At 44.9% G+C, this 13,956-nt stretch overlaps 2 protein-coding genes and 1 long non-coding RNA gene across 4 annotated transcripts in view; 2 read left to right on the top strand and 1 right to left on the bottom strand.

Annotated features, from left to right (window-relative positions):
• The window catches only part of Optn (optineurin), a 52,174-nt gene extending 49,266 nt beyond the window's left edge, over positions 1-2,908 (top strand). Inside the window, exon 14 of the mRNA XM_013521444.1 lies at positions 926-2,908. The gene's annotated coding sequence lies outside the window, so the exon portion shown is untranslated. The remainder of the gene's footprint in view (positions 1-925) is intronic.
• Positions 1-3,500, bottom strand: part of LOC102009472 — a 5,320-nt gene extending 1,820 nt beyond the window's left edge. Inside the window, exon 1 of the long non-coding RNA XR_263087.1 lies at positions 3,423-3,500. This is a non-coding gene — a long non-coding RNA (uncharacterized LOC102009472). The remainder of the gene's footprint in view (positions 1-3,422) is intronic.
• Positions 3,501-3,779: 279 nt separating this feature from the next.
• The window catches only part of Mcm10 (minichromosome maintenance complex component 10), a 35,439-nt gene continuing 25,262 nt past the window's right edge, over positions 3,780-13,956 (top strand). Inside the window, exons 1-3 of one of the 2 annotated variants that reach the window (XM_005398088.2) lie at positions 3,780-3,886; positions 5,675-5,756; positions 12,937-13,275. In XM_005398088.2, the coding sequence (XP_005398145.1) occupies positions 5,747-5,756; positions 12,937-13,275 (349 nt within the window). In that variant the 5' untranslated portion in view covers positions 3,780-3,886; positions 5,675-5,746. Of the gene's footprint in view, positions 3,913-5,674; positions 5,757-12,936; positions 13,276-13,956 lie in introns of both variants that reach the window. The other variant, XM_013521441.1, reaches the window with a different exon arrangement.

Consider the following 13,956-nt stretch of genomic DNA (forward strand, 5'->3'; position numbering starts at 1 on the left):
AAAAAACCAAATGCTTAGCTCAGGGAGTCCAGAAGAGCTTCACAAAGGAGGGGTGCCTGGCCTGAGTTTAGTGATGAATAGGAGCCAACCAGGTGGTTGAAGTCATTCCAGGCAGGGGACTCCACATATGCAAAGTCTCTGAGGCATGTGAGAGCCTGGAGTATTTGAGGAAGAAGGAATGGTTCCTTGTGGCTAGAAGGAAGCCTGCTTCAGTAGGGGAAAGGCCAGAGTTGAGATTAGTGAAAAAGAGGACAAAAGTCAAGTCTGTAAGCAAAACTCTTGAATGGCAAGAAGTTTGAAATTTATAGGAACTGGGGTGCTACTGATGAATTTTAATTAAGGACAAAACATGCCAGGATTTTGTTATAAACGGAGGCAAGAAGAGAAGTGGATTGGAGGTGGGTGAGGTTGAAAATAGACCCATAGAAGGTTAAAAAGAAAAATGATGAGTGCCTAAAGAAGTTCCTGACAGGATGCAGAGGAGATAATGGGTTTGAGAAATCTGAGATAGGGCCTGTGTAACTGGATATGGGGAATAAAGACTTTCAGAGGGGATGGTGAGGGGAGTTATTTAACAAAGTAATCTTACAGGGCATTCACGCCAAGGAGGCTAGAGACCAATCTTTCTCTTCTACTTGCTTTCCTTTCTTGTTTTGTGATATATTTTAAAGTGTCCCCCCACGATTCTGATGCACTCTACCATTTTAGATCATAGCTATAAAGACATGAACTATTACAAAGGATGAACACAGAATGTTGGGTCCTCCTAGATTTTTGACTCAGTAGGTCTGGCATTAGGCCCAGGTTCCAACAAGATCCCAAGTGATGTTCATGCTACTGGACCAGGGACCACCTTTTAGAGGGACAGCTCTGTGGTTCTGACATGTACCATTTCTTTGCATACTGTTCCATCATTTTCTTGCAGGTCCACCTCCTATACTGAGAAAACCTGGCACAAGAATATAAGCTGAAGCCTATGTACTCCATCTGTGCAGTGTTGAAGTTTACAGTTTCGTCTCTTGGGGTTTCACACAAACATCAGCATGAGAAAGGGGACCCAGCCTTGCTTCTCTTTCTATCAGAGCTCAGTTCTGGGCTGCATTTGGTGGTTTCTCTCCTCTAAGTGTCTATCAACTGTGGAGACACCCAAACTTGCTATTGAGGCTCCCTTCACCCCCACCCACCTACCACCAAGTAGCTGACCCTTCATCACTCTTTAGATAAAGGGATCACTCCATAGAAGGACCAGAGGAAGAGGCCTGCACAGACCCATGAAGTAGGCTTAGATTATTTGGATTAAAATAAAAAATCCCAGGGTCCCAGGAAGTAGTGTTGGCTACAAGGGGCACCCAGGATCAGGTGGGTATATCTCCTCAGCCCTGGTGCCATCCTCTGTGGGGAAGGGTACAGCTGGAAGAGGATGAAAATGGAGCCATGTGACATGCATGTCCAGGCCAGGGTCCCTCTGGCCTTAGCTAAGGGGGGCTCACTTTCCTAACCATGCTGGCTGCAAGTGTTCAGCTCACTTTGGCATTTCTTTACCTCACCTACTAACCCTTCAGATGTTTATGCTCCTCAGAGTTTTGGCCGTCAGCATCAAAGGTTCTTAACTGGAGGAGTGACTATTGATAGGCTTTAGGAAAATATGTGAAACTCTGAGAAGGAATTCAAAATCTTCAGTGTGAGTGCTTATTTCTCAGAGAGGAAAAAGCTATCATCATCATTTTTACAAATGAGAAATATTTGTGATCACCCCCACAAAGTTTAAGAACTACTGCAATATAGACTGTTTTAGATTAGTTGTTGATGATGAGAAACTTAGTTTGTGAGTCTTCCCTCTATTCTAAAGAGACTGCAACCTCTCCTTAGGACTCTACACTGGAGATCAAGATAGTTTTGGGCCTTTCTTATCAGTATCTATTTAATCTAAATTTAATCTATTATCTCAATCTATTAAATTTAATCAATTAGATTAAATTTAGAAACCACTGGCTATGTCAGAGTAGCCAGTAGAATCTGACATAGAAGATCTATTTAATCTATTAAATTTAATCTATTACCTCCCTTAAATATGTTCTGGTATTCTATGTTCTCTTCAAACATTGCCTTGGAAAACACCCAATTACATAAATGAGAAATCTGTCAGCCATTCTAAACCGTTTCCCTAACATCTCCACATTCGATGAGTCCTGTATCTCATTGAAATCCTCAAAATTGCTTTTACTTTTTTCCTCCAAATTGCCACTATAACTAACTCCAATAAAAATTGATTCCCCAGTCAGGAAATTTTGAGGACTTAGAATGGTAGTTTCCTACCCCTCAAATAGAATAGGATGCAAAGAGGATCAGCAAGATCAAGGGCAAGAAAGGAATTTCAGAATGTCCAATCAAAACTGGTCAAGGAATTTCTGCATAATGGCTAAGACTAAACCTATGATGAACCCTTGTAACTAAAATGCAGTGATGCAGTAGCCAGGTGCGGTGGCACACACCTGTAATTCCAGCATTCAGGAGGCTGAAGCAGGAGGATTGCTGGGAGTTCAAGGCCAGCCTACACTACAAATGGAGAGACCCTGCCCACCAATAAATAAATAAATATGTAAGTAAAATTCAGTGGAACATTTGAACACCTTTCTTCAATTCTGTTACTGTATTTCTTCCACTTCTGTGAATTTTTTAAGACTAGCAGTTCTGAAAAGTGGTATTAGTCCTATTTCTGGGTCAGTATAACAGGCTCAAATAATAGTGCTGAGGTCATAAATGGAGCATTTGATACTCCATTGGGACACAGAAAAAAATCAGTGTAGATGACATTAAAACTGTTTATTTTCCACTTACTCTAATGCTGGTTTTAACTCTCCTGAAATAAAGGCAGATGGAGCGGGTAGCAATACTATCTTACATGAAATATACCGGTGAGTGCTGTGCCTAAATAGTGTCTGCAAGAGGGGGAAAAAAATACCCTCTAAATGGTAACTGGATCCATTAAAATTTTTCTGCTTTGAAACTGTGTAGAAGATAAATATCCTGCATTTATCTGAATTTAGAAATTGTTACTAGAATTGTGTACAAGTACTTTAAAATATAAGTACTTACTGGGGTCTGAATTTTACTAAAGAATGTTCTGTGAAAAATATGGCCAGCTGATAAGTTTTTGTGAACTCTGACACGAATTGTGATTCTCAGTCTATGGACTTTGAGCTACTCTGGAAATAGTGGTTTCTGAATCAAAGATTGTCATCCATATCCTCATTGTACAGATGATGACACGCAAACTAGATACCTGACTTCCTGAAGGTTGAAGTTAAAGATAGACAGAATTTTTTTGCTTGATTTTGAGTCCAAACATCTCAAGTGGACACAAGGGCAGAAATCTAAGTGTGATGATCATCCAGTTTGCTGAGACTTCTATAATCACTTACCTCACGGGACAGTTTTGAGGGCAGCCTTACGGTGGTGTAAAAATACCCAGATTTCCCTACCTCATTGTTACCCTCCACCTCATAGAAATTTAAAACGGGTCTCAGAAAGACTAATACTTCTGGAAAGGGTCAGGAATTTAGTTTGGACCGCAGATAAACATACTCTAGGTCTTAAACTTCCTGGCCCTGGGAGGCGCCATACACCCCATTTTACCTAGCTGCTCACCGACCGGAAGTTCTCTTGCCCTCAACAAAGATGGCGCTCGATGGAGTGAGCCAATCAGATTGTTCTCTGTCGGGGCCTTGTTTCGCTATCTCCACCCGGTAGGCACCTCCTAGGACTCTGACGTAGCCAAGCCGCGAGGCCCTCCGGCCGCGTGCGTCTGACGACAGATGGAGGGGGCGGAGTCTGGTTGGAATTTTGGCGGGTTCGGCTACTGATCGGGAAGCAGCTCCTGCACCAGGTAGGAAGCGCGGATTCTGGGCGCAGGTGGGTCTGGCGCGGTTGTGAGAGGACGTGAGGTAGTGTGAGCGCGAGAGGCGCGAGCCCTCGAGGGCTGGCTGGGGAGATCTGGACCCCGGAGGCAGCCTGGGCGATCTCCGGACACAGCCGGGCCGGCCGGGTGCGTGGTGGGGAAGGCTCCAAGGCGCGGGACTGGAGAGCCAGTGTTCTTCCTTTCAAGAGCACAGTAACTTTTGAAAAAGCTTGTCAGATGCGTGCTGACTGGACTTCATTCATTCCTTGGATTCGTGGTCTCTAATCACTATTGCATGCAGACCCTCATTACGGGGCCCCAAACTCATCCGCCTTCTCCAGCCTTGCACTCTATAAAGAGGACAACAGATAACACACAAGTACTCGGTAGTGGACAATGAGCAGTAAGGCAGGGCTGAGGGTCAAGTGAAAGACCGAGGAGAGGGGCCTTCACCTAAAGGGCGGAGTGGTCAAGCTTAAAAAAAGGAAGACCCGCCGGCCGTCTTACCCAATATCACTCGGGAGGCTGAGGCAGGAGGGTCCCCATGAGTTTGAGGCCAGCCTGCGCTACGTAGTGAGACCCCTGCCTCAGAAGTAGGGGACTGAAGAATGAGGGGCGCCAGAGAGCTTTAAGTCTGAAAGCAGCAAGGTAGTAGCTTTCAGCCGGCGAGAAGCTGAAAGCAAGCTAGTCAGGCTGGAACAAGTTTGGGAGATGGGTGGCGCTGGATGGGATGGAACAGAGGAGGAAGTACAAATAATCGATTGACGCCCACCTCCTCCCAGGCTCTGTTCTACGGACCGTGGAGAAACTAAAGAATTCAGTTACGGAAATACCGTGGTCTGATAGATATTCGTAAAGGATTACTAGGGAAGGAAAGATGACTGCCCCCAAGCACGCGGGGTGGACTGCGTGTGCAGAGAGGCTGTTAGGAGGCTTACACAGCCGCCCACAGCGGCCTGTGTTAAGGTTTTGGCAGTGAGGCTGGAGAGAAGGGGAAAACTTAAAGCATATGTTGAAGGTTGAACCCATGGTGCTCTTCGGAGAGTGAGAGAGAGAGAGAGCACAGGTTTGCTGGGGGAGGGGCTGACTGGAAATAAGAAAGTTTGCTCCTACCCCTTAAGCAGATGATTCCCCAGTGAATAATAGCGTTTACACACGGTGGGGTCCTTGGAAATGTTGGATAAATAAAAAGAATCACCTTGACTGATTTGACATTAGACTTAGCAAAGTCATTAGAGTACACTTAAGTTAAGTAATAACCTTGCAGTTTTAAAGGTCACATTCAGGGAAAAAAGGCAAACACAAAGAATGATTTGGCTCTAGTTTAATTAACTATGCTAAGTATTCCTCTTCACCTTGCCGGCTTGTGTTGAATTAAAATCCTGACCAAGGTTGGAGCTAAGTAGAATCACCCGCTAAGCTGCTGGTAGACATCAGATGCATTTTAATAAATACAATGGGATAGTAGCTCTAATGTTTAGAGCAGCCCCAATAGTTTTTGTCCACGGTTTACCCTCCTCTGTGTAACCTGGCATCGTATGAACCATGCTTCAACTGAGTTTTGTAAACATAATGTAAAGACAAGTAAAAGAGGGCCGCTTATGGACTAGAAGAGGGTATGTTGGCCAAGGGGCGAGAGGGAGTGACAGATGTCAGATCCTAGATGAATCCTAAGATTAGAGCCCGTAACACTTGTGGGATTCTCTGTTTGTTGAATGTGCATCATGAGAAAAAGGAAGACTTGGGGGTGACTTTTCTAATGTTGATTTCCCACAGCCAAGGTTTGACAATATTCATCTCCTGAGCACCTGATACTCCTTCAGAGTTCCTGGTACAACTGTTATCTTGATGATGGATGGTAAGGCCTGGCCATTTTCTTAATTTCTCTTTTGTTTCATGGAAAACTACCTTTTGATGCGCACACTTGTTATTCATTGTACTGGGAAATAGTAAAAATGCAGTTCTCTTTCCTAATACCACTAGTTGGCGTGTTCTTAAATTGTGCCAAGCACTGCTGTAAGGGCCTTCTGTATATTAACTGGTTTAATCCTCATGGCTATCATATTTGATACATAGGAAATCAAGGATGTTTAGTCATTGGTCAAACTGTCACAAGGATTTGAACAAAGCAGTTTTGACTTCAGAACTCACTTGTGTGGACATCTGTTGAAGTGGTTTTAGTCTAGTTCAAACTTAAATTCTTTTAGCCCTTTCTAATTGGGGTGGTTTTTCAAGGATGCGTACGTAATGTCCAGTAAAGAGATACTACCTTAATGAGCAAAGCTTAGCCTGGAGCAGCACAAAAATGACTGTGTTGGTTGTAAAGGGACTTTCACAAGGAAAACACATTATTTTTCTGGTTGTATAATTGAGTCCATTGTCTGCATCTAGATCTTTTTAAAAGTCAAGTTTAATACACTTTTGCCCTTAAAAAAGTAAAACCAGATGGGCATGGTGGTGCATACCTGTAATCCCAGCATTTGGGAGGCTGAGACAGGAGGATTGCTGCAAGTTCAAGGCCAGTCTTGGCTGCATAGTAAGTTCAAGACCAGCCTGCGATACAAGGTAAGACCTTGTCTCAAAAAAAAAAAAAGTAAAACCAAATGTTGAAATTCATCACACTGTGTTATACCTGAAACTGGCTGTCCTATAGTCTAATGATAGTTTCCTGTTTCCTAAAATCACCAAATTACCCACAGGGTAGTTTGTGTAATACAAAGTATAACTTTTTTCTACGAGATAGACACTAAAATAAGGTTCATGGGCATGTGCTCTCTTAAGAAACTATGGTATCTAGCTGGAAAACCTCAGCTGATTGGTGTGCAGTCTCACAATTTAGCCAATATGGAGGAAATTAAAAAGTTCACTATTGAATATTTTTCCTGCTTTCATTTTTGTAAAGGAATCAAGATAATAACGAAAGTGTTTTTAAAAATCAAAAATCAAAACAAGAAAAACCAAAAAACTGCCTTGTCAGGTAGTTGGTAAGATGAGAGATACTAGACTAACTGTGTAGTAACAGGAAGGTTCCAGAAGAGAGGGAAAAATTCCTGATGCAGAAGAGTTTGGTAACTGTACAGTGAAGTCCTAGAGAAGCTGGACCCTAGAGAAGGTGGGATCCAACACATAAATGGAGGGACTGGCTGTACCTAAACACTTTGTTCGTTGTCGTAGGAGGGAAAGATAAGAACATATGTTCAGGTTTAGTAGTGAAAGATGAGGGAGGGGATTGCTTCTGGGTTTTTTGTTTGTTTTGTTTTCCTGTAACAGATAATAAGATTGTCAGCCAAGAGTAAATAGGCTGAGTAAATAGGAGGAGGTATAGAGGGCTTGAGAAGAGACAGTGCGAAGTGTAGAATGGGAAGCAAGTGTATGGGGGAAGTGTGGGATTTTAAGCTGTGTTGGATGCCTGTTTGGTCTTGATGCACATAAAGTTAAAGTCAACCAATCAGCACAGCAGCGAGTCTTTCTGCAGCAACATTCATAGCTGGGGTGCTGGTGTGGAGATGGCAGTTGGTTGGATTTAATCAGGGTCAGGTTTTGTCAGGGACCATGACCGCATGAGAGTAAAGCAGGAAATTTAGTCTTTGGAAAGCAGTGACTGCAGTGATAGGTCCAAAGTGAGGACATGAGGGGCATCGATGGTGGGTAGCAAAATCCTTGTAGGGAGTTCAGCAGGTCGGACATCTTCAGCACATTGAAGAAATGCTGGGTAGGATACTAGAGTGAGTGGGCTGGAAGGGTAGACTGTGGGGATCAGCGGAATGCTTGAAATCAAGAGCAGTGATTGGTGCAGTTGTACCTTTATTGAGATTGACAAGCAACGACTTTAGCAGTGTATAGCCAAGATGCTGGGGACAGAGTCACTGAAAGGGACAAGATTTTGGCTGATCATCCTTAGGGATGGTGAAGTGCCTGAACATGGTGGTAGCAGTTAGAGGTGGAGCAGACGGACCACTTGGGGGCAGGCCTGAGGGAGATGATCGGTGAAACCCACCAGGAGAGGTTCTTAAAGGCAAAATATGGTGTCACAAACATCAGAGGAGCTATGGTCTTAAAGAAGGGTGAATGGTCCCAAAGAGACAGCAGTAAGCACCAAAGACATCAGGACGCTGAAGTTGATCAACAGATATTTCTTACACAGACAGTATGCGTGGAACAGTAGGTGACATTGCAGTGTGAGGTGTGAATAACTTCCACTCGGGAACAGCCGGATTTCTGGTGTAGGGGTCACTGAGGATGTAGGGAAACTTGCCAGTAGTAGGTTATGAATTCCAGAGAATGGATCCCAAGGATTTGGGAATGAAGAAGCAGGAAGGTGGGGTCAGCATAACATGAGAATAGGTGGCTTTTGATGTTGCACAAAGTAAACAGGGGTGGGAGGCATCACAGGATAAGCCCTGGTTATCTCATGATGAAGGTGGGCTTGAGGTGGGAGAGGGTGGGGTCACCAGGCAGCATTATCTACCTGTGGCTTCCAGGGCGTGGGCCAAGGCTTCTAGGGATGTACTGTCTTTGGCAGCTTAGGAAGGAGAGGTAGTAGAAGCCTCTTAGGTAGCTACCTGCAGGACTATAGCAATCTCTGAAGCACAGGGAGCTGGGATTGCATCTTCTCTCTTTCCTCACTACTACTTGGAGTCTTCTGTTTGCTTGTTTGTGTGAGACAATGTTTGAATATGTAGTTCAGGCTTGCCTTGAACTCCCTATGTATCCCAGGCTGATTCTTCTGCCTCAGCCTCCCAAGTGATGGAGCTGTAGGTTTGTGCCACCACACCTGGCTTGGTAATGGAGTCTTTCTTTCACTAGGCAATTTGCACTAATTATTATATAACATCTGACTGTAAGGTTTAGATTTGTCCTTTGTTCTAGGCCAGTGATGGCGAATCCATTAGCTTTCAATGATATAGACAGCTCCCTACTGATACAGACAGCCACCACTGTTTTGGGCTTTAAGCCTGGCTCTTGGCTCTCTTTTTTCTGCTGAGGGAGTGTAGGATGGTAGAAAAGACGTTGGTATGCTGATCTAGTGGATAGGTTTCTGTAGTGACCTGCTCTGTCTTGTGACCCTGAACAAGCTCTTACCCTCTGACTCTTTAGCCCTTTTCTTTCAGATGAGGGGAATGGGTCCGATGTCCTTAACATTTACATTAAATAGCTGATTTTATAGAGGAATGTTGCCCAAATTGGGAAAGGGCATGCACAATGAAATGAGCTGGGTGTGGTGGCAGATGCCTATAATTCCAGCCACTGGGAGGCCGAGCAGAAGAATCCTAAATTCATGCTGAGCTGGGCAATTGAGCAAGACTGTGTCACAAAATGGAAAATAAGCCAGCTGGGGATGTAGCTCACTGGGTTCATTCCCTCGTCCTGGTGGTAGGGTTGGGGAGAAAAGAAATGAGAAATCTTCAGTAAATGTAAGCAACTTTTACCTTCTCTAGTAATCCAGGAAATGCCAACCAAAGCGGTGAGATGCTTTTGAAAATCATTTTGGCAAAATTTTAAGATATTGGTGAGTAGAAATATTACTTGCTTACAGTGCTGGTGAGAGTATTTCCACTTGGAGAACAATTTGGGAGGATGTGGTGAAATTGGAAATGGGTACAGTATACCCAACAACCCAGCAACTCTACATTGGAGACACAATCTCAAGATTGTGCTTGTGCATGATGCAAGAGAATGCACATAGGATTACAACATACTTAGTAGTGGGAAAAAGTTGGAAGTACACCATATATCCTTTATTGGAAAATGGTGCAGTGTTAGTATAGAATATGAAGCCAGGCGTAGTGGTGCACGCCTGTAATCCCAGTACTCAGAAGGCTGAGATGGGAGGATTGCCATGAGTTCAAGGCCAGTTTGGGCTACATAGTGAGTTCAAGACTAGCCTGGACTACATAGTGAGATCCTGTCTCAAAAAAAAAAAAAAAGAAAATACAGACTATGATACAATAATTGAAAGAAATAAACTAGAGCTATATGTTTTAATTTGGATTTAATTTACAAACTATGTTGAATGACTGATGGGTACAGAATAATACATACAGTATGGAGCTTTTAATGTAAATGTTTCTAAAGCTGCCTAGTATTGTGACTACCTATAAATTCATGTTAATGTTAACAGTGGCTAATTCTGGGTGATGGAATATGAGTGCTTTTTGCTTACCTTTTTATCTTCTAAAAGAAGTCTCAACATCCTTGTAAGGGGTTTCCTTTGGCTCCTCCGGTAGATGGGACGATGGTGCAGCATCATCTGTGTACTCCATCGGCACTAACACCGGTGTAACTCAGCAGACAGGGCACTTGTGCTCTGCGCTCTGATGCTGTCTGGCTGGCTTCGGTGCTTAGGTGATCCCTGTCTCAAGGACAGGTATCTATGAGTGTGGCTACGTGGCTGCTTGTACCTTTATGGGGGCCACATTGGCGATTGACTTACAGGCCTATGAGGCCGCCTATACAGCTGCTAGTTGTTTCTCTATGAGAGAATAGTGGACCTCCATCCCCTTTTATAATTGTAACTAACATCCCAAAGGCATGCACAGCCATCTGTGCTGCCACAAACCCCTGCCAAAGCTCTCAGTGATTACATGAGTGTTCAGTTCATGGGGGTGTCCAAGGTCGGCCACCTGCAGGGTATATATCTGCTGGAAAGCCAGTTGTGCCACCCCAAATGCTTGCTTGGCAACTTCCGCCCTATTTCAGGTTATCCCCTTTTAACTCTGGTTGTACAAAGATTTGAAGATCTGAGCTAAATGGGGAATAAAGGCCCCCGATATCCCAGATGCCTTAGGCCAGTCCATAACTGTTTCACTGTGTTAGGGGAGGACACCTCTGCGTTTCACCCATGATGCTCTGGCATTGCCTCTGTCCCATCTGACCAGACAGCTCTCACAACTTGACAGAGAGCCTAGGTCGCTACACCTTGGCCTCACTGATGGCCCATCTACATGCTGCCCGGCGCAGCTGGAGACCACAAGCAGTGTGCAAGAGCATCAGGAGTTAATGTAATATCATCAACACAGTGAAATAACTGTATATCACACGGGGCTGTCCATACAGCGAAGTCCTTTGCCGTCAGCCCACCACACACAGTAGGGCTGTGCAAGTAACCCTGTGAATGTCCCTTGCCTTTCCTCTCCTGTGGAGGTGACCTGTCCCTGCAACTTCAAGCCCTGGAGGAGGCGCACCCCAAGGATGTCCTCAGGTACCAGAGAGTTGTGCCCAGTATAAGCTCAAGGCACAGACAGCCTACACCCGGTCACAGTAACTGGTTTTACTTTGATGGTACATCCCTGCTAGCCATCTCCACAGGTTGTCTTACCGGGAACTTAACAGGATTGCCATAAATCAGGCTGCGGTCTGTCTCGTGTCCACTAGAGTGAGCACATGATACACATTTGTTAGGAGCCAATAAATAGCAAGCACACTGTGAGGCCCCCAGTCCTCCAGTGTTCCTGTTACCTCAACACCATGGCCCTGCTCCTAATCAAAATTAAACACCTGCCTGGCATCCGCAGAGCCAGGTAGTCCTGCAGGTTATGGCCTGGGTTTCAACCGTTTGCTTCCCTGGGGTAGGCTTTCCCTTCTGGAATTGCTGATTGGAGCGTAATTGCTTTGAAAGGGTTAATGGCACATCCTTCAGCAGTTCTCATCTGCTTGGCTCCTGTTTCTTTACCACCTTGCTCAGAGTCTTTTGCAGCTACACCGTAGCTACCTCCTCCACTGGCCTTGGGCTCACTCCTAGTTCTGGATCTGCCCACTGTCTCTTGGCGACTGCCAATTGCAGCTATCCCACATCCTTTTAGAGACCGAGTGCCAAACTGCAACCCAAACCCACCTATTTATCACCGAGTGCCAACACTGCAATTAAACCCAATACTGTGGTTTTAGTTGAGAGGAAAAAACCCTCTCCATTAACAGCTTTTGTCTTAAAAGAAAAATATAATACCACACTGCCAAACTTATCTGTCTTTGGCTCTGGGAGCCGTCAATCAGGCATTTGGGCAGGATCTGTCATGGGCTGCTTTCCTTGTAGCGGCTAAGCCTGGGCCCTGGGCCTGTCTCCGGCTCTGACCTAGGCTTAGATTCTGCTTGTAGCTCTGGTATGGACTCCATGCTCAGGCCTGAAGCCCAGGGAGGCGGCTCCCTCCCGCCTTTGGCTCCACCGTGGCTCTCCTGCACGTTCGTGGCCGCTGCGCTGCAGCTGCCTGCTTGATTCTCTGTCATTATCCGCTGGGCCTTCCTGCACAGCAGCAGCTCGGTCTCTCCAGCCCTGAGCTTTCTGTTCGTCAGGGATCTGTTATCTCAGCAGCACGCACTCTTTCTGGACACAGTTGACAAGCAGCACATGTCTTTTCTTTTAACTCTGCTGTGGGCTTTACTCTTGAAGAGGCTTCTGCCATGGCCTGGCCTGTGACGAATCCTGCTGCTCTGTGCCAGCTGTCTTGTCACCAGTTCTCAGGTGACTGGGGAGGGTCACCTGAGATCCGGGCAGCCCAAAGAAGAGACACAGAGTTGTGGAAATGTTGGAACACGCTTTTATTCTCAGCTGCTCAGCTCAGCCACTGTAGACTATTTCCTGTAGTCATCAGCCACTTAGGCCCCACAGCCCTTGTGACAGTCTGCATTTATACCAAAATGCACAATAGTGTAGTAGGCATGTGCCTGTAACCACCTCAGTTATATCAGTTCTGTACACTGAGACCAGCAAAGTGCACCTGTGCCCAAATCTTGCTGACTTGGACTTAATGGCCACTGGAAATCACTTCTCCACACATAGCTTGAACCAAAGTGTAGTCATCCTAGGCTTCATTTTTCCTCACGCTGACTCACTGTAGTCACCAAGCAAATATTGGTCCTTTCTCCCAGGGATAGGAAAGAGAGGCACAAAAAGAACAACAAATCTGCCAGGCAAAATGGTGAACCTCTAGATTCACTTTAATTGCCACGTTAACATTGAATCTTTGAGTCAGCTCTTCTCAGCATTAGCAGTTTTTCTCTGGTGGGCTTAATTTCTCTCCTTTCTCCTCTGTTGCTGCTAGGGGAGGAGGATGATTTATCTCTGCTGACAGCCCTGCTGGAGGAGAACCAGTCAGCCTTGGCTTGTCATACAGAGGAGAGGAACTGCTTGCCCCAGGAGGATGGTGGACCTGACGAGTATGATGAGCTCTTTGATGCTGATGGCGACGGTGAATCCTACACAGAAGAGGCTGAGGATGGAGACGTAGGAAACTCGGGAGACCAGAAGGAAAATCTGGCCACTCTCTTTGGAGATGTGGGGGACTTAACAGATGAGGAAGGCCCTGTCCTGCAACCAGCTGAAAACAATGTCCTCCCTGCTCCTGCCCCTAATCAAGAGAAAACCAATCAGCAGCTGCAAGGTGCCCTAACCAACCATTTGCCTTCCCTAATATCCTCATGCTAAATAGATAAAGAGCACAAGTTTGACAGTTTTCATCACAATAGCTGCTGATTCAAGAGTGCAGATAATATATGAGTTGGTAGGTGAAACTCTTAGGTTTAGCATTTCAGCACCTGTCGGCCTCCTGCTATTGTTGCCAGCCATAGTTGATGTTCCGCACTGGCACTCTTCATGCCTGTTACAGAATAATATTACAGTGCTTGGGCATTTATGTGCATGTACAGCCAGGGCAAGGCCAGGCAAGGACTGCTGCACATTCTATTGGAACAGAGGACCACTCCTGAACCGAAGCTGCTAGCTATGATATTTCAGTTTACAAAATAAATACAATCATTTCTTGATGCCTTAAAATGTGTTACCTATCATTGTGCACCTATGACATCTGCAGTAGTACAAGTTCTTAACAAGTACTAGAGGCTTGACTACTAGAAATTAAAAAGTTTATTTCTCTTGGGGGACCTCTTGGAAGTATAAAAATTAATCAGTATTAAAAATTAATCAGTATAAAATTAATATTAGAAATTTATGTAACTTGTGAGCCTCAGGGTTTGGGGCAAGGGATGGATAACAAGAATATTGCTAGTGTTTTTCTCATGTATAATTTTTTTCCCACAGTGTTCTTATGTCAATATATTTTATT

The sequence above is a fragment of the Chinchilla lanigera genome, unplaced genomic scaffold, assembly GCF_000276665.1.
Source record: "Chinchilla lanigera isolate Chin_1 unplaced genomic scaffold, ChiLan1.0 scaffold00061, whole genome shotgun sequence".
Classification (NCBI taxonomy): domain Eukaryota; kingdom Metazoa; phylum Chordata; class Mammalia; order Rodentia; family Chinchillidae; genus Chinchilla; species Chinchilla lanigera.